Raw genomic sequence first — 21,647 nt, forward strand, 5'->3', positions numbered from 1 at the left:
TCCACTGATCAGGAACATACAATTTTCCCATAGGGCAACGTTCAGATTTGTCCTCCTGAAATAGCTCCAGGGCACGTCTCAAATTGGGTGAGATGGCGGAAAGAACTACCCCCTCATTTAGAATGGTAGTAGGCTCGGTCACAATAAGAGAATCCGCAAAGAAACTCCTAGAAAGGGCATCCGCCTTGACATTCTTAGTGCCCGGAAGAAAAGAGACCACAAAATTAAAACGCGTGAAAAACAAGGCCCACCTAGCCTGTCTAGGATTCAAGCGTTTGGCTGATTCAAGATAAATCAAATTCTTGTGGTCGGTGAGGACCACAACTTGATGTCTAGCTCCCTCCAACCAATGTCTCTTCAAATGCCCATTTCATGGCCAACAATTCCCGATTCCCCACATCATAATTACGTTCAAATAGGGAGAATTTTTGAAAAAGGAAGGCACAGGGATTCATTTTAGAAATCACCGGATCTTTTTGGGACAAAACGGCTCCTGCACCAATTTCAGAAGCATCTACCTCCACCTGAAATGGGAGTGAAACATCAGGTTGCCGTAGAACCGGAGCAGAAGTGAATCTCTGCTTAAGCTCCTGAAATGCCAAGACTGCCTCTGGAGACCAATTCACCACATCAGCGCCCTTTTTGGTCAGATCCATCAGTGGTTTGACAATACCAGAAAAATTACTTATAAATTTACGATAGAAATTAGCAAAACCCAAAAATTTCAGGAGAGCCTTCAAAGAAGTGGGCTGAACCCAATCATAAATGGCCTGTACCTTGGCCGGGTCCATTTCAATAGCCGACGGGGACAAAATAAATCCCAAAAATGAAATCCTCAGTACACCAAAGAGGCACTTCGATCCCTTAACATACAGGGAATTTTCCCTCAAAATCCAGAACACAGTCCGGACATGTTCCACATGAGAATCCCAATCACTGGAAAAGATCAAAATATCATCCAGATAAATGATCAAAAACTTATCCACAAAGTCCCGGAAAATATCGTTCATAAAAGATTGGAAGACAGAAGGAGCATTAGTGAGCCCAAAAGGCATCACCAGGTACTCAAAATATCCCTCCGGAGTATTAAACGCCATCTTCCATTCACCCCCGTGCTTGATGCGAATAAGATTATACGCCCCCCTGAGGTCAAGCTTGGTAAACCAGTAGGCACTTTTAACTCTGGAAAATAAATCAGAAATCAGGGGTAACGGGTACTGATATTTAACAGTGATTTTGTTAAGGGACCGATAGTCAATACAAGGCCTTAATGAACTATCTTTCTTGGCCACAAAAAAACCCAACACCTAAAGGTGAAGAGGATGGTCTAATATGACCCTTCTCCAACGACTCCTTGATATAAGATCGCATTGCATCATGTTCAGGTACCGATAAGTTGAAAAGCCGACCCTTGGGAAATTTACACCCGGGCATTAACTCAATTGCACAGTCATAACTCCTATTAGGAGGCAAAGACACAGACTTATTCTCACTAAATACATCAGAAAAATCAGCCAACTAATCAGGAATATCATGAGACTGGGGAGAGGTGGAGAAAACAGGAGTGTCACCAAGAACACACTGACAACCCCAACTCACCACAGACACAGATTTCCAACCCAAAACAGGATTATGAGTTTACAACCAGGGAAAACCCAGAACAATAGTATCATGCAAATTGTGCAACACCAAAAATTTACAATTTTCTTGGTGGTCCGGGGTGACCCGCATTATCACCTGGGTCCAAAACTGGCGTTTATTCTCCGCCAAAAGAGTAGCATCAATACCCCTCAAAGGGATAGGAGTCCGCAGGGGTATCATGGGAAAACCACAACGTTTAGCAAAGTCTAAATCCATCAGATTCAAAGCTGCTCCTGAATCTATAAAAGCCTTAGCGGAAAATGTAGACAAGGAGCAGATCAGAGTAATTGCCAAAAGGAACTTAGGTTGTACACTGCCCACAGCAAATGTGTGCGCAAAACATTTTCCTTGTTTAGGGCAGACAGAAATAGTATGAGCGGCGACTCCACAGAAAAAACACAACTTATTACGCCTTCTAAACTCCTGACGTTGCGCCCTAGACAAAACCCCATCACATTGCATAGGTTCAGACGTTCGTTCAAAAGGCGGCAACTCCTCTCGTGTAGTTTTACGCTCACGTAAACGCCGATCATCTTGAATGGCTAATGACATTGAATCATCAAGACCAGAGGGAACAGGAAATCCCACCATAACATCTTTTACGGTTTCTGCCAAACCCTTCCGAAAGAGCGCTGCTAAGGCACCATCATTCCATGTAGTAAAGACCGCCCACTTTCGGAATTTTTGACAGTATAGCTCTGCAGAATCCTGACCCTGGTTCAATGCCAATAGGGTTTTCTCAGCTTGATCAATAGCATTAGGTTCATCATACAACAACCCCAAGGCTTGAAAAAATGCATCCACATTAGTCTGAATAGGGTCTACAGGTGTCAGAGAAAAAGCCCAATCCTGGGGATCGCCGCGCAGCAAGGAGATGACAATTTTAACCTGCTGCACAGAGCTCCCCGATTGAGTTAGGCTTCAAGGCAAGAAATAGTTTACAATTATTATTAAAATTCAAAAATTTAGTCCGATCCCCAGAAAACACATCAGGAGTAGGGATTTTTGGTTCAACAGCAGATGATTGAGCGAGATGGGCGGAAATTCCCCGCACTTCAGCAGCGAGTTGCTCAACACGATCAGACAATTGCTTAATCTCCATTAAAGAAAACAAAATCCTACGGCCCCAGAGAAAAAGAGGAAAAAATATATTAAAAAAAAAAAAATTCTGACACTTTTTTTTTTTTTTTACAATTCTCTCCTGCTTTTGAGTACCCTAGAATCTGCGCTTTAGGCTGGTGATTCTGTTATGATTGGGTCACCGAGGAGGAAAGCAAGACCAAGCTAAGCCACAGAAAACCAGAGAGGTTGGTAACTATGCAGACTGCAGATAACTGATCTTACCACACAACTAGCAGTAGCCGTGGAGCATACCTACGATGATCCTAGATGCCTCGACACAGCCGGAGAACTAAATAAGCCTAAAGCAAGAAAGGGGAAATCTAAACTGCCCCAGAGCAGACCACAAAGGAATAGACAGCCCCCAAACATATATTGTCTGTGAGATAAGATGAAAACACAAATGCAGGTAGTAAAATAGACTGAGAAAACTATGGGGCCCACACTAACTAGACAGGATAGGAAAGGAAAGACTCTGTCTGCAATCACACGAAAAAAACTGCAAAAAAATGCCCAACACGTCTGATAGAAAAATACTGAAGTCACTAGACTTCGCCCACTATATCAGCACTCTGGTATATTCTGAAAGCAAAGCAAAAAGAGGCCAATCTAATAAGGGACAAAAACTGGCACAAGCAGTAACATAAGGAAATTCAGCACAGCCCCATCCGGAGCTGGCTGACCACACAAAACAGAAATAGACAAAACCAGATCAAATGTGAACAATAGCAAAAGAACAGTTAGCTGAGCATGCATTGGACTGAGCTGGAAACTAAGACCTCAGGAGGCAGGAATAGTCACCAGCAGGGATAGAGCCCGGAAAGAGAACTCGCGACCCCTCTGTCAATATAACCAGCTCCACTACCTTCACTAGTAACCAGAGGTAGGCCAGAAAGCGAATTCACAACAAGTCAGTCTGCGGGATGTAGCAGAAGCAAATGGGTTAACTGGCGAACGGACACATCGTGGGCACCAGACTGGATGTGTCTTGGAGCTGAAAAATGTTAGAAAGCCAGAATCCCCATCTCTGAGAAGTGTCTGCACAAACCATGTGCAGAGAACCCCAAGTATCACTGATTGCTATAGATCAGGGTTCCCCAACTCCAGTCCTCAAGGCCCACCAACAGGTCATGTTTTCAGGATTTCCTTTGTATTGTTCAGGTGATGCAATTATCACCTGGGCAATACTAAGGAAATCCTGAAAACATGACCTGTTGGTGGGCCTTGAGGACTGGAGTTGGGGACCCCTGCTATAGATGATAGCGGTTTTGTTTTACTGAATTGGGGCGAGCTCAGCCATGTATGAGCAGCCAGGGTCTGTTCTGTTTAGTTACCGCCTGGGCAAAGCTAGGTGTATATGTTTATGAGTTTGTTTTGGTGCTGTGCAGCCTGTGTAAAGCAATAAAAACTGCATGTTTGGACCAAGAGTGCATTGCCTGTGTGAATGGGTGCCTAAGGCCCAATGATTGGCTGGCAGAGTGAATTCATAGAATATATATGAAAATATAATCTTGTTAATGGCTTTAATAATACTGTCCTAAAAGGTTATGTTGATTTTATTTTCCATTACATTATATGGGGAATTTTTTTTAATTTTTGTTATTCAAAACTTCATCTTGTCCTTCAAAAAAGAAGCCCTTCAACGGCTATGTTACTGAAAAAATAAAAAAAAAGGAGGAAAAAATTAAAGAGCAAAAACTAGAAGGGTTGACGGTAAGTGTGAGGAATCTGAAATAGTATAACAAAGGTTTTCTTATCTTGAAAAATGAAAGCTCGTTACCTCCATAACGCCATACCATCAGTGCCAATTCAATCATCCCCTAATGACGACAGCTCCTTTCCTTTACTATGCGCCCAATTATTTATTTTCACGATTTATTATGATGAACCGAAAAATTCTTCTTTTTAATAGGATTGTTAATGATGGTAATATGTTTATTATGTCACTGCTGTAATTATGTCACTAGCTGCACAGACACAGAGCAGGCACTCTACCTGTTCTAGAAATAACAAGTGGAAGGGTTTATTTAGGCCTGCATGATGTCTGCCCTGGTGGTCCTGTCATTAAGTGCGTCCTCAATAGCTCTCATACCATTTACAATGAGCAGATCTGACCATGGAGAATGACACATGCCCCCAGTGATCAGAAGGCTAGGAAAAACTCTAGCTGCCTAATTCAATGGCGGAAATGTTGTTAGAAATAATTCTGAAATTATATATATATATATATATATATATATATATATATATATATTTTAATATATACCATATGATTTTTTATTTTTTTTTTACAAACTTACACAATGACATTTCTTAAAGGAGCAGTTTGGAATTTTTTTTATATTGTTGTAATAAGGAAAATCTTCACCTATTATAGGCTTTTACCAGTTTGTTTGTTTTTTTGTGCAATTTACAGATGAGTCCCTGGAAATTAAGCTACCTATTTACACTTGGATCACGACTAGTTATTGTTATTTTTTTTTATTATTATTATTATTATTGCCCACCACATAAATGTTAAGAAAAAGTTGAGTACTGATGGAAAAGTGGAATCGGACTACACACATCTTTGTTTTTTGTCTTTTACCAATTACCGTACCATGAAGACAGGTCTCTAAGAGCTGTAAGAACAAAATAGGATGTTTGTAATCAACACATGTTACAAAGCTGATTAAATTTTTCATTTTAGGAACCACAGAAATAATATTGAGTATAATTTACATGTTTCTAATTCTGTCTTCTGATTCAAATATTTGAGCAGCGATTCTGAAGAGATGAAGTCGTTTACAGTTTTCCAAGTTTTTAACTAAACTGCAGTTGTCTCATGGGCCAATCTAGGCCAAGTATTCGGACCTGTGAATACTGCTCGTGTGTTCTTCCCTAGGCTCATTGAACTATTTAGAAGCTTTTGGTTAATTTAACATTTTTTTCCGGCTCCCATTAAATATTTGAATATTTAATATTTGAGGTTAGATATAGCTTATGACAAAATACAGTTTAGTCCCAATTACATATGCAGCACAAGCAAGGACAAGTACAGTGATGTAAAAAGTTGATTGAGTGTTGATATATCTTTGATTACATTGAGGGATGCAATCTAGACGTCTCCTATCCATCAGATGTTCTAGTAGTGAGTTTCCCATTTATTGGTCCTAAAGCCACAGACCTGACTTATATTGCAGGAATCCAAATCATTTTCTAATGTTGACTTTATTACAAAAAGAGAGAATAGATATTTGTAAATATTTAGTTTCAATATTTGTCTGTAATATTGGAATATTCCATGAAAAAATGCTTTCCAAATAAGTGTAGAATCCGTAAAAGGATTATCCAGGTTTGGGGCTCATCTATAGTCACTTTGTGACTGCAGACTTGTGAATCCTCACAGTGTGCACAGTGCTTTCTGTCAGGATTTACCTGGAGTGGTTGGTGATGTGACCTCAAGTATGCAATTTTCATACTTCCAGCCACATGCCAAGTAGACATGTCTGGCCTCGCTCAATCACTTGTATTGAGCGAGGTCGCACACATCTAGTCGACACATGACCCCATGTATTCAAATCGCAAACTTGCAGTCACTCGACCTGCTGTTCCTGGCACCCTAGAATCATGACAGCGTGCAGACTGCCTGCTGTGAAGATTCACAAGTCTGCAGTCACATGGAGGGACTTCAAACTTGAACTCTAAGCCTGGACAAATGCCTTGTAGATTATTCATCATGTTGTGTTGTGGTACGTTCACGCTGCTTTCGTCTTGTATTCCGCAGAAAAATCTGCTGTGGTATTCAAGCCCACAAACTGCCTCCCGTTGATTTCAATCAGAATTTAATGTTGCCTTTCTTGCAACCATATTTCACTTCTGAAGCATTTTCGAGCAGAAACCGTAGCTGGCAGCCACATGCGGATTAAGCCCCATTTAACAACCCACGGCAGTTCAAACTAAAAATTAGTGGCAGAAATCTAAGGGTTAATCTCAGATTTCTGATGGTGATTCTGCAGCAAATAATCATTTGATTTTTCTATAGTTGACATCAGTCTTGCAGGCATACCCTTAGTGAGCTGTCGGGGTCCAGTTTCTTTAAAGCAAAAAGTTTCTAATGATTGATAGCAATGGACCCCACTGACACTTGGTAGCTCAGATGATTAGTAACCCAAGTTTCCTAGCAGTGGTCCTCTAAAATTTAGAGTCTAAAGTCACTCTATACACATCAGATGAAAGTTGATGGGCCGGGTCAATCATCTGATATGCATTATGACCTCCCAACTTTTCCGACAGATGATTTAATTTGCTTAGGCTGGTGTCACATTAGCGTATGTGTGCGCAGCATATGCATGCGTACAGCTCCACATCGATCCGCATGCGTCTTGCGTACCTCTGTTTAACATTGTGTACGCAGGTACATGTGTTTACATGAGTTTGGGTGCGGATGCGTCCGCATGCGTCGTTTCGCCGCGCCCGCTGAACGCAACATGTTATATTTTTTGATCCGTTAAAAATGCGCAGGCATGCAGATGAGTGCATCAAAACAACGCATTGCTGTCTATGGGAACGTATTAGTACGCATGGATATGCATATGAATGCTTTCGATACGCATGCGTACTTCAGACAGCATGTCCAGGAAGTGATGATTCATCACCTCCCAAATCCCAGGTGTATAAAAGGGGGTGTGGACACAGGAAGTCCTGAACTATCAAGACTGTGGATGGGATATCAACGCATCGAACGCATGCGCAGCGTGTTTTTTTTTGGGCGTCATGCGTAAGCTGATGCGGATAAAAAATGCAGCGTAAGCATGCGTTTGTGTATGCAGATGATACACTGCGCACAGAAACGCTAATGTGTACCTAGCCTTATATAGTGCCATTAATTCCGCAGCGCTTTACAGACATCATCACCGCTGTCCATATCGGGGCTCACAATCTAAATTCCCTATCAGTATGTCTTTGGAGTGTGGGAGGAAACTGGAGAACCCGCAAATGAAAACTGAACCTGATTTCCTTCATTGGCCTTTAAAGCATTAAGAAACTGATTTTGGGGTTCTCAGATCATTAGTATCCTGACTCTTGGGGGTCTTATAAAAATGGGCCATTGATATTTGAAGTATAGTAGCACTGGGACACTTTGAAAATTGGAACACTGACACTTGGGTTGTCAAAATGGTTCACACTGTTACTTGGGCTCTGTAACCTATAAACATAGTCGCAGTAGTATAAAATTTGGGGAACAGATTAGTAAGGGATGAGACTTGCCCATTTCTTGGAACAAGTAACTGAAACTGAAGAAACACTGTTCCTGATTACTACAACCTCTGAATGGTATCAGATCTTATATATGCTCTCTTGCTGTTCCCTCCAGATTTGCCGCTAAAACAATGATTGTTTTCTGTCCCCGTATTTCCCTTTTGTAGATCTTTACTTTATGCAATTAAGCTACAAAATTGAGCATGGCCTTTCAGTGCGTCCATAATTATACGCTCCTCTCTCTGTTTTATTTGGCTGTTTGAGCAATTAACCCCTGCTAGTGACGCCGCTGATAGCGTGACCAGCGCTGAGCCGTACGCCATCTATATAATATCAATACTTTGTTGTTCTCCGTGAGCGGGTAGCCGGGGACTTGTGACACTATCCTTTCACTGATCTAGAAACCCCTGCCTGTTGGATGATGACTGCAATTGCTTAAATACATCTTCTACTCTAAACCTGCAGATGAAACAGGTACGGGGTCACCTCCAAAAATTTCTTTGATGTAATCAGCGTCTGTCAGTGGAATGAATTTGCTTTTGTTTCATAATGAAGAGCACTTGTCTATTGTGTACAATCAGGATCCCGTAACTAAACCTTCCCATAGTCGATAGTCTGATACCAACAATCCAATGTCTCTGGGGGTTTGCCTGACAGTCTCCGAATTCCTTTGTCATGAAAACTTTGGGTTGTGGGGGATGAGATTTTACCTGACCTATCCTAATAAAGATTGACGTCATAGGTGGCTGGCCACTTGTTGGCTAGTGGTATGCAAATTTGGCCACCTTTACCATCAGTATTCCTACATATGTTGCCTCCTAAAACTTTTTATTATGTTTGTTGATTCAGTTATTTCATGTAAGGAAAGCATTGTTAGGTTTCTGTCACATTTTATGGTTTTTTTTTATGGATATGAGAAAAAGCGGTATATATTTATCATCAGTGTGCTGGCTCCGATCTTCATCTATTTTTCATCCATGTGTCCAATTCTACCATTTTCTGCTAAGCAAAAGCAAAAATTTCCAAGCTTGTCCTACCCATTAAATTGTGAAAAATGGATAAAACGTAAATAACACACAAATGAAAACTATGTGCCTACCGATCTTTTCACTGACCCATTGATTTTAATGCACCGATTTTCATCTATTTTTGGTTTGAATGCTCCAATTTTCATCTAGTTTTGGTCCGTGTGTCCAATTTTACCATTTTCTGCTATGCAAAAGCAAACATTTCCAAGCTTCTCCTACCCATTAAATTATGAAAATGGATAAACCTTGGCTAACACATGAATTGAATCTGTGTCCTGACCAATCATTTCATGGAACAATTGATTTTTATGCACCAATTTTCAGCTATTTTTGTTTTGAATGCTCAGATTTTCATCTATTTTTGGTCCATGTGTCCAATTTGATCATTTTCTGCTTTGCAAAAGCAATAATTTCCAAGTTTCTTCTACCCATGAAATCATGATAAATGGACCAAACTTGGATAACACATAGATGCCATCAGTGTGCTGTCCTATCTTTTCAAAGAGCCATCAATTTGAATGCATGACTATGATCTGTGACTTTGATCAAACACTGACTTCTCTGCTTTTTGTGGGTCTTTATAGTTACTCAATGAACACAACATAAAAACCCAGACATTTGTATAGCCCCATAGACTATAATGGGGATGTGTTCTATCCATAAAAAAAAACCATAAATAGAATTTGTATGTGAAAATAGATGTCTGTATGAGGCCTTAGTTGTAGAGTTGCCTGATGTTATGATTGGTAATGACTCATGTCCAGTTTCATAGAATCATAGAATGTTAGAGTTGGAATGGACCTCCTGGGTCATTGTGTCCAACACCCTGCTCAATGCAGGATTCACTAAACCATCTCAGACAGATGTCTGTCCAGCCTCTGTTTGAAGACTTCCATTGAAGGAGAACTCACCACCTCTCGTGGCTGCCTGTTCCACTCATTAATCATCCTCACTGTCAAAAAGTTTTTTCTAATATCTAATCTGTATCTTCTCCCTTTCAGTTTCATTCCATTGCTTCTCGTGTTTCTATGTGCAAAGGAGGATAAGGATGATCCCTCTACACTGTGACATCCCTTCAGATATTTGTAGACTGCTATTAAGCCTCCTCTTAGCCTTCTTTTTTGCAAGCTAGATATTCCCAGATCCTTTAACCGTTCCTCGTAGAACATGTTTTGCAGTCCGCTCACCATCCTGGTACCGCTTCTCTGAACTTTCTCCAGTTTTTCAATGTCTTTTTTAAAATGTGGTGCCCAGAACTGGACAGAGTATTCCAGATGGGGCCTGACCAAGGAGGAGTTGAAGGGGATAATTACTTCACGTGATCTAGACTCTATGCTTCTTTTTATACATTCTAGAGCTGTGTTTGCCTTTTTTGCTGCTGCATCACACTATTGACTCATGTGCAGTCTGTGATCTATTAGTATAGCCAAGTCTTTTTCAAACGTGCTGTTGCTGTTGTATTCCTCCCATTTTATAGATGTAATCTTTGTTTTTCTTGCCCAGATGTAGAATCTTGCATTTCTCCCTGTTAAATACCATACTATTAGTCGCTGCCCATTGTTCCAGCTTATCTAAATCCTTCTGAATCCTTTTTCTGTCTTCTCTAGTGTTAGCTATCATAATCCCACCTAGCTTTGCATCATCTGCACTGTTTCTCCATACAGTTGACCACCGCAGACATCTAACATGTTGCCACAAAAAATCCAACATAGCAGGAGCAGCAGGTATACATACGAGCATTGGCCGGGAATCGGAGTAGAATGGAGGCACCATCAGATAGTTTGTAAATCTTCAAAATGCCCAAAAGTATGTCCATCTTTACAGCATTGTCTTTTACGAACCAATATAGTTTGTTGCTTTAACAATTGGGCATTTTGTTAAGGGTTTCCTGAGGTCATCCAAAGATGGAATAAAATTTACATGGAAAAAGAAGTTGAAAGTATCTGATAAAAACAAGGACAGTGACTTTACCACAATTATATCATGAATAGTAGATGAAAGAAGGGTGAAATGTAGATGTAGTAAAAGAATGGTACATCTAGTACATTACCTTTCCAATTATAAATTTATTTCCAAAAAGTGCTCATTACATTTTAAAAGGGCGCTCATCAAAGTTCCAGATACACAGAACATGCCCAATTTGCAGTATGCCCTGACATATGAATAGTCTCCCTTTTCATCATTTGTATACGGTTTAGAGAGGTCACTTAGTTTGATCGAATTATGGCATGTCTACATGAGATCAGTGGGGCTTGTTCTCCCCATACACATGTTGATGTGTTTCCCTGCCACCGTTTCAGTAAAGAGGAAAGTTAATTATAAACTCCCAGATGATCTTATCTAGAAAGTGGAGTATTAGCTGGCCTAGGAGGGGAGCTTCAAAGGCCTGTGATTTGGACAGAGACAAGATGAAGGGATTGTGGAGAGCTCGTGAAGCCGAGAGTCATGTACATAAAACATATTATATTGACAGTGCAAATGCTCGGCATGAAAACGATTCTTGTTTGTGATGTCACGGAAACTTCACCCTGGAAGAATAGGGTTATTCATGATGCTTCCGTTTCACCATCTTTGTCCCTGCGCATTGTGTAATATGCTTCTGCTATATGCACAGTCCATGTCATAAAGGATCCGTATAGAACAGCTGCAAATACTTACTATGACTTGTTTGTAAGAATTGCTAAAAAAAAGTTCATAAACTGATTAAAAATTGGTCACTCACAAGGGCTGGAATTTGTTCTTCTTTTTTAGCCTCCCTGCCTTGCGATAGCCATAACATTTTGATATTTAGGTCAATGTTAGTTTTTGAAGTCTTTCTTTTGGAGAATGAGGTATAATTTTTATTGGTTCTGTTTTGGAGTAAATACAGGGAAGTCCCATTTTATAAAGGGATAGTATATTGTTAGGCTATATCATAGCTTTATGATCAGGGCAGACGGGTCCTTAATTTATCCTATGATTGAACAAGATATTTATTGAAAATGTTTTAAATAAATATTGGATTTTATATTTTTAAATTCTGTGAGGCAATGACGTAACAAGAGTTCGATGAGCTCTGGTACAAAATTTGGACCTGGGCCCCCACCTCCATGTTGGTGAGATGTTTGAGCCTTTGTAGCATTCTAGATAGATCCTATAAAATAATGCGTGTTCACCCTCTGTGTTAGTGTCCTCTTCCTGTAATGTTCCCTGTCCTGGCCCCTTCTTATAATAATGTCCCCCCATCTTGGCCCCCATTCTGTAATAATGTCCCTCATCCTTTGCCCCCATTCTGTAATAATTTCCCTCATCCTTGGCCCCTTCCTGAAATAATGTCCTTCATCCTGTTATAATGTCCCCTGTTGTGGGCTTCTTCATGTTATAAAGTCCACCTTCCAGTAATAATATCCCCTACCCTGACCCTCTTCCTAGCATAATGTTCCCTTGCCTGGTCCCCTTGTTATAATAATATTCCCCATCTTTGCCCCTTCCTATAACAATGTCCACCATCCTGATTTCAAGGGCCCCTTCCTGGTGTATAATGTCTTCTATCTTGGGAACATTTTCTGATATAATGTCCCCTTTCCTGGGCCCCTTCCTAGTAAAATGACAACCATCATTGGCCCCTACCTGGTGTAATGTCCTCCATCCTGGGCCTCTTCCTGGTTCATTGACTCCCATCCTGGTATAATGACCATAATCCCTTCGTTGTATAATGTCCATTCTGTAGTTCTTTTCCAACACATTTAAAAAAATAAAAATGATTCTTTTTACCTACCTCCGCTCCCACAACGTGTGATGTCCTCTTATATAACAGCTGACTTTGGTGTGCCAGCCATAAGCGGCACATGATGTCATTGCCATGTGCCGCTCGTGAGGGGCATGCCAACGTCAGCTGCTGTGTTCCTTGGACCCACGTCCAGCTGAACTACGTGCTGGTGTCGGCGGGCAACCCTTCTGCACGGGCCCCGTCCCGGTTGCACCCTCTGCTACCACGATCATTACATCTCTGCTCTGACAGGTATGGTCACAAGACAGACATGCCAGCACTTTTCTACATGTGGATGAATCCTCAGCTACTTTTATTAGTGTGAGTCCCTTCCCTGTAAACTCTAAATTTAGCCATACACACTAGATAACTGTTGGCTGAACGACATTTCTCCTGACCCCCTCATAGACTAGTGCACATGGATGCATGCATCTGTTCTCAGTAGGAAGAGAGGAGTACAGTGACCAGCAAATAATTCCCTTGAGAAATAGAAGTATCAGGAAGTTGAATTCCAAAGTTCCGACACTTATCTCCCTGACATACTCTATTCGGAGAAAGTCGGAATGCCCCCAATACATAGTGTACAGTTATCCGGTCTGCAGGTTCAGCCAATATACCTGAAATGTTTCCGTGCCATTGAGAAAACTCCGCAGGTAAATAGGGAAGGTGATATTACACTTACTGACACCTGCCGGGATGTTACATATATTTTGCATCGGTTGTGACGTCACCTGTCCCGCCAGCGTCTCAATGCGGAAGTGATCAGAGCAAGACCTTCCCTTTATGAATGATGCCATGCTTCTTCCGCTATTCCTGGTTGTTTCTATAGTTTAACCTTATAAAAATATGAATTTATATTTTAATTTTGCTCAAAAATCTTATCCTTCCCCTGGCAACATTTGTTGGACAATTTCTATCGTTCTAGTAAGGAACCAATATCTTTACATTCCCATCTTGTGTAGAATGCAGAAATGTGCCGTAATCTTTAAATGACCACATGTTTCTATATTTTTATCAATAGCAAATTTAATGGAAACCTTTTCCTTTACGGGAGGGATTTACTGTGACAGAGCGTGTACATAATGTATCTGCTTGGGTGATTTTCTTTGATTGGTCCCAATAAATACATTTGTTCTGGGGAAAGTGGAAATGCAAGACGTTCCTTACTCCTTGAGAAATGAAATGTGTGTGTGCATTACACACTGGAAGATTTTTCAAGAACACTTCAGTGTTATAAAAAGATTACCATAATGCAACCTATGAAGGTTTATCTGCGTGACTTTTTTTTTTTTTTTTTTTTTAATCTTAAGTAGCAGAGTATAGATTGAAATTGTCAGGGGACAAATTTAATGGTTTCACCTGAACACAATTGAAGCAGGTTTTTTTTTATTTTTAAGTTTCCGTATAACTGTGCTTCATATAACTTATTTTATCAAATAATAACTGTCTGCATTTCTCCAGAGTCTCTGTGTTCATAGAAATTCATATAGGGCAGAAAGACAATGTAAGATTGATCGTGACGTAGCGGCTGAAAAAAAATTAAATACATATATACAGTGGGTACGGAAAGTATTCAGACCTCTTTACATTTTTCACTCTTTGTTTCATTGCAGCCATTTAAATTCAAATACGTTCATTTTTTTTCTCATTAATGTACACTCTGCACTCCATCTTCACTGAAAAAAAAAAAAGCAGAAGTGTAGAAATTTTTGCATATTTATTAAAAAAGAAAAAATGAAATATCACATGGTCCTAAGTATTCAGACCCTTTGCTGAGACACTCATATTTAGAGGTCGGATCAGGGGCTTATCTACAGCATTATAGAATGCTGTAGATAAGCCCTGAAAGGCAGTGACCGGATCTAATATCGGCCAAACCTGTTGACAGGTGCACTTTAAGTCACATCCTGTCCATTTCCTTTTGATCCTCCTTGAGATGGTTCTACTCCTTCATTGGAGCCCAGCTGTGTTTAATTAAACTGATAGGACTTGATTTGTAAAGGCGCACACCTGTCTATATAAGAGCTCACAGTGCATGTCAGACCAAATGAGAATCATGAGGTCAAAGGAACTGGTCAAAGAGCTCGGAGACAGAATTGTGGCAAGGCACAGATCTGGCCAAGGTTACAAAAGAATTTCTGCAGTACTCAAGGTTCCTAAGAGCACAGTGGCCTCTATAATCCTTAAATGGAAGAAGTTTGGGACCACCAGTAGTCTTCCTAGACTTGGCCTTCCAGCCAATCTGAGCAATCGTGAGAGAAGAGCCTTGGTGAGAGAGGTGAAGAAGAACCCCAAGATCACGGTGGCTGAGCTCCAGAGATGCAGTAAGGAGATGGGAGAAAGTTCCACAAAGTCAACTATCACTGCAGCCCTCCAGTCGGGCCTTTATGGCCCGACAGAAACCTCTCCTCAGAGCAAGACATGAAAGTGCATATTGAGTTTGCTAAAAAACACATGAAGGACTCCCAGACTATGAGAAATAAGATTCTCTGTTCCGATGAAATGAAGACCGAACTATTTGGTGATAATTCTAAGTGGTATGTGTGGAGAAAACCAGGCACTGCTCATCATCTGCCCAATACAATGCCAACAGTGAAACATGGTGGTGACAGCATCATGCTATGGGGGTGTTTTTCAACTACAGGGACAGGACGACTGGTTGACATTGAAGGAAACATGAATGCGGCCAAGTACAGAGATATCCTGAATGAAAACCTCTTCCAGAGTGCTCTGGATCTCAGACTTTCCCGAAGGTTCACCTACCGACAAGACATTGACCCTAAGCACGCAGCTAGAAAAACAAAGGAGTGGCTTCAGAACAACTCTGTGACCATTCTTGACTGGCCCAGCCAGAGCCCTGACCTAAACTCAATTGACCATCTCTGGAGAGACCTGAAAATGGCTGTCCACCAACGTTCACCATCCAACCTGACGGAACTGGAAAGGATCTACAAGGAAGAATGGCAGAGGATCCCCAAATCCAGGGGTGAAAAACTTATTGCATCATTCCCAAGAAGACTCATGGCTTTACTAGCTCAAAAGGTGCTTCTACTCAATACTGAGCAAAGGGTCTGAGTACTTATGACCATGTGATATTTCAATTTTTCTTTTTGAATAAATTTGCAAAACTTTCTACATTTGTTTTTTTTTCAGTCAATATTGGGTGCAGAGTGTACATTAATGAGAAAAAAATAAACTTTTTTGAATTTACCAAATGGCTGCAATGAAACAAAGAGTGAAAAATCTAAAGGGGTCTGAATACTTTCTGTACCCACTGTAGATATCTTGCTCTGCCATATTGGTTATAGGAAATATTGAGGGTCGTCACAATAGAGGTGCCCTCATCAGCCACTGCCCAAGTTCTTTATAGGAAGGGATCTGACGGTTTATGTGGATTGTAAATTAATAACATGTTGGCCTTGAGTGTTAAATTCCATAATCACAACTCAATGGTAGCATAGCAATTCATTAATATTATGTGCAAGAGCGAACACCGATAGAAGATGGGCCCTTAACTGTCCAATATCTCATAAGGAGGTGGTAGTGGACCCCTTACCTCTTGGGCCCCTGTTGGCACACGTTGCACCAATGATATGTCCGCCCCTGATTATATTCGCATTCTGAAAGCTGGTCTGATTAGTGCAATGAATGCACAGTTATTTGGAACGTGGTTCCCTAAATGTGTGTTTTAAGGGCTATAGACACTTGTGGCATTATAATTTAAACTATTGACATCACTGTGTGCATTCTTCTTGTGCTAAAAGAAAAAAAAAACGTTTTAGTACTATGTTAGGCGGTGAAAAAAAATATTGATTGCTCTCAGTAAACCTAATAATCTTATAGATATGATACTTTAACTGTCTATGGAAAAAAAAAGTAAGTGATGTTACAAAGCAAGCTTTCGATCATGCAAGTGATGTTACAAAGCAAGCTTTCGACCATGCCTGAAGAAGAGACCTGAGTAGTCTCGAGAGCATTGCTTTGTAATGTCACTTACTTTTTTTTAATGTTAACCGTTTAAAAGTATCATATCTTCATGATTATTATTTTGCTCCTCTTACTGACAGCCATAAATTAATCAATCTTTACTCCTGTGCTGTGACACACAGTTGTGTGTTATCCCTTTATTGTGACCTCACTGTGCACATTTCTCTTACTACATTATTCCTAAATATATATAAAACGACACCATACGGAACCAATTAATATATATCCCAATAGAGTCACCCACTTTGTAGTGTCGACTCAATGGGAATGGAAAGTGGACACTGCAGCATAACATATTACACAGAGAGAAATGGAGTACGAGTCCAATATCATGGAATGGAAGAAATCCGCAGGTCAAGTGACCTGCATTTTTCCTGCGGATTTCTTCCATTTTTTCTGCGATTTTCCACTGCGGTTTTCCCCCTGCGGATTTGCTGACAGGGGAGATGGAAAACCGCACAAAGGAAGTAACATGCTGCGGATTTTGTACCGCAGGAAAACCGCGCGGAAAAATCCGCAGCGTCTGCACAGCGGTTTTTTTTTTTTCATTGATTTTAAGGCCACTGTACATCACAATGCGGATATGCAATGTTTCTGCGCAGTAAAATCCGCTGCGGATCCGCTGCAAATCTGCATCGTGTGCACACAGCCTTAGGCCTCTTTGACACTTCAGTTTTTTGTGTCAGTTAAAATCCGCCAAAAAGGCGGAAAAGCGGATCCGTTCCTAACTGATGTGAACGGATGCCAGAGGATCCGTTTTTTGACGGATCCGCGCAGAATGAAGAATTTTAAAGGAACCGCTGGCCGGGAAGAGGAGAGAGAGAGGAGAGATTTTTTTTCGTCCGCCAGAAAGGATTTCAGGGTTACTCCCTGACTTCCTTTCTCCGGGCATGCGCAATGGAAAATGCGGATCCAACAACAAAAAAAACGTTGCAGGGTCCGTCCAGGCATGCCGGCGGACGCAAAAAATTTGACGGATCCTCACAAAAACGGATCCAACGGATGACCATCCGTCAAGATCCGCCGGTAATGCAACTCAATGGGGAAAAAAACGGATCCGCAAAAAAAAATGGCGGATCCGTTTTTTTCAAAACCTGGCGGATTTTGACTGATGGTCAGAAACGGAAGTGTGAAAGAGGCCTTAGCGTTTTTGTACCTCTTTTCTGAACAGTCGGAGGGGCATGGTGTAAACTATAGCAGAAATGTATCACCGCTCATGACCGGAGTATGTTATCCTTGATTCCGAACAATAAAGTTCAGGCTGCACAAACTCTGTACGCTGCTAATATGACTGAGTGCACGGTCCATAGAAGCAGACCACCAACTCCCCCAGCAATAATCCAAAAATCCACCAAGGAGGTACAGAACTTCTCCGGAAGGTGTTGTTTATGCTTCATAATTTATAGTTTCCCAGTGAAAATTTCTCCAGATTTAACCCAAGCACTCACAAATACTAAAATGACAGCACTGTTTTGGGTAATTTATTGCATAATTAACACCTTCCGCAGTGCCGTTCCTTCTTAGTTGATTTTTGGAGTACACTTTATAATTCTAGTTCAGAAAGAGGTCCTAAGTTCATTAAAGGGAATCTGTCACCCAATCCGATAGCAGCATAATGTAGAAAGAGAGAGAGACTGATTACAGTGCTATGCCACTTACTTGGCTGCTTGTTGTAGTTGTTTTTTTGTTTTTGTTTTTTTTTTTTTCAATAAAATCACTGTTTTATCAGCAGGAGATTATCATGAGAGGACTCTTAAATATGCTGCCATGTAGTCCTCTAAGTGAGCTCTGTAAAATCCCGCCCCTCACCAGTGATTAGCAGCTTTCTGCCTTTGCACAATATACACAGAAAGCTGCCAATCAGTGGTGTGGGCGGAGTTATACAGAGCTCAGCATTCAGAGAACTGCTAGATCTACGGCAGATGAAACTGGAGATTTTAGCAAAACTACAGCAAGTAGACGAGTAAGGGACACATTGATGGAATCAGGGTTTCTGCCCTTACATCAGATAAGGTAACAAAAATCTGATGACACATTCCCTTTAAGAGGTGTGCCACTCTTGATGAATTTGGCACATTTTACTCCAGCGGACTTTTGATCAAGAATGGCGTACAAAATGCCGATCTTCCTCCCATAGTCTCAGCAAAGGAAAATTAAGACTATCTGGGTATGCTGAGCAGATGGAGAGGCGCAGTAGATGAGTATATGACCATAATTCCAGAAATTAACGTATGTCAATACAGAACTTTCTTAAGGACGGAAAAGTAATGTTTTCCCTTTTTCTCCTCGTAGTTTTCACTAATGACGAGTGTTGATTTAAACAGTTTAACGCGATGATGTCTCAGAAAATGAAAGGATATATTAACTGATATTTGTCTTTTCTCGTCTCTTCTTGCAGGTTATGTGACTGGTTGTCATAGAGTTTTCTCTCCATCAATCAATCATATCTACTTACACAGGCAGTTAAACATTCAACAAAGGAGATGTTTCTTTTTCCGGAGACAAAGAAGCTTCGCTTATAGTATAGTTTGGCCAGGTACAGTTTCCCCGGCTCATCCAATTCCCGAGGTAACTGTAATTTTTACTATCTGATTCTTTTCCCAGTCAATATAAAGGTTGACTGCACTACTGATCAAGTACATTCATCTAGTGACAGCCAAGAGCTGAAATCCCGGTCAAATCCTAAACAACAGAGCGGCATGTATTCAGCTCCCAGCCGGATAGTGTTATGAAGAATAGGTAATCAGTGCATAGGTGAGCGCTGCATCAAGACAGGTAGTTACAGGCAATCTGCCCAATGATGCAGGCATCGGCAGGTGGGCATCAACTCGGAGGAAGTGGCCGGCAAACTTGTAAAAATGCGCCATAATGTTAGTAAATGATTTAAGTAAATAAGACGTTTTTATGGTCGATATCCAACCTGCGCCTTTCGTCATTAGACAGACTGGTGAGAATGTGATGAGTGTCTATTGAAGTTGATGTGGTTACCTTTGAAGAAAAACATAAGCTGCTATAATAAGATTTTTTTTTTTATGTAACCATTACTATCTTTCAGTACTGGAAACAAAAAAAAAAAATAACACAGCCTGCTTGTGATAATAATACATCTTGTGTGATATACCGCTGGCAGCCGGCACCGCAATTCACCTACCAGAGCAGCAAGAGCTCTGCGATTCTGCATCTCCGAAAGTTCCTCTAGAAAAAGTTATATAATAGGCAGCGAACGGTTATACACGTCTACAGATATACTGAAGGGTGACACCTAAAGTCAGCATACACAGTAATTTTCTCATAAAGAAAGAATGTACTAATATTGATGGCAATGTGGTTTATTATATCGAGTACACGTAAATTTTGCAAAGCGCGTCAACCTTTGCATCGCAAATGATGTAAATCATATTGAAGAAGTTATTTAATATTCCAATTGATTAAAAAATGTTAATACATTTAATTTCTTAAAAATATGTATTTTTGCTTATGTGTCCAGATTTAAGGGACACCTTATATCTTATTTCAAGCTATTAAAGAAAATCTGTTTGGTTTTTTTTGCTATTAAATCTGAGAGCAGCATAATGTAGGGGCAGAGACCCTGATTCCAGTGATGTGTCACTAGGCTGTGTGCTATAGCACAATACAATCAGTGTTTTATCAGCAGGAGATTATCATTGCAGGACTAGGTATAGCGTACTTACCAGTCAGGCTGATCTGTGTAACCGCGCCCCCACCACTGATTAGCAGCTTGCTCACAATGCACAGTGTACACAGGAAGCAGGGTGTGGATAGGGTTGTACACACAATTCTTGGCTGTGCTTATACAGTAATCTTGCTGGTATTATACTTTTAATAAAATTCTCTCCTACCAAAAAAATGAGATGGTCATCTGTCCAGGATTCTTTTAGCCTGGAACTGAATGGACATTGTGTTATGATTAGTGTTGAGCTTTCCGATACCGCAAGTATCGGATATCGGCCGATATTTGCCGTATCGGAATTCTGATACCGAGTACCGATTCTTTTTTCGTATCGGATACCGGAATCGGAAGTCCAAAATGCAATGAGCCAGGCTGCCGAAATGACGTCATCATGATGCGCTGTCTGTGCGCATCATGATGCGCCGTCAGTTCGGGCCTTCGGGGGGGCTGTGCCGACTGTCCGGGGGTCTGTACCGGCCTGCCGGTGGTCTGTGCAGGCTCCGGTGGTCTGTGCCGGCCTGCCGGGGGGCTGTGCCGGCCTGCCGGTGGTCTGTGCCGGCCTGCTGGGGGGCTGTGCCGGCCTGCCGGTGGTCTGTGCAGGCTCCGGTGGTCTGTGCCGGCCTGCCGGGGGGCTGTGCCGGCCTGCCGGTGGTCTGTGCAGGCTCCGGTGGTCTGTGCCGGCCTGCCGGGGGGCTGTGCCGGCCTGCCGGTGGTCTGTGTAGGCTCCGGTGGTCTGTGCAGGCTCCGGTGGTCTGTGCCGGCCTGCCGGGGGGGGCTGTGCAGGCTCCGAGGGTCTGTGCAGGCATCGTCCGATGGGACTACAAGTCCCATCGGGCGATGCCTGCTACCATGACAGTGATTGACACATTAGCCAATGATGGGACAGTAGTAGTCCCATCATCCGGCTAATGTGTTGAATGTAAAAAAAAAAAAAAAATTTACATGCTACATACATGCTACATACATGCTACATACATACAACATGCATACTACATATATACTACATGTAACATACATACTACATACATGCTACATACATACTACATACATGCTACATACATACTACATACATAATACATATATACTACATGCATGCAACATACATACAACATACACTCACTGGCCACTTTATTAGGTACACCATGCTAGTAAGGGGTTGGACCCCCTTTTGCCTTCAGAACTGCCTCAATTC

At 41.3% G+C, this 21,647-nt stretch overlaps 1 protein-coding gene across 4 annotated transcripts in view; it reads left to right on the forward strand.

The window, feature by feature from the left end:
- METAP1D (methionyl aminopeptidase type 1D, mitochondrial) overlaps positions 1 to 21,647 on the forward strand; it is a 223,975-nt gene that overhangs the window by 103,174 nt on the left and 99,154 nt on the right. For all 4 annotated transcript variants that reach the window (XM_073545880.1, XM_073545882.1, XM_073545883.1 and 1 more), the window contains exon 2: positions 19,163 to 19,332. In XM_073545880.1, coding sequence (XP_073401981.1) covers positions 19,163 to 19,332 — 170 coding nt within the window. The remainder of the gene's footprint in view (positions 1 to 19,162; positions 19,333 to 21,647) is intronic.

This window comes from Dendrobates tinctorius, unplaced genomic scaffold (genome assembly GCF_039654945.1).
Source record: "Dendrobates tinctorius isolate UK_male_01 unplaced genomic scaffold, ASM3965494v1 ptg000143l, whole genome shotgun sequence".
Lineage (NCBI taxonomy): Eukaryota > Metazoa > Chordata > Amphibia > Anura > Dendrobatidae > Dendrobates > Dendrobates tinctorius.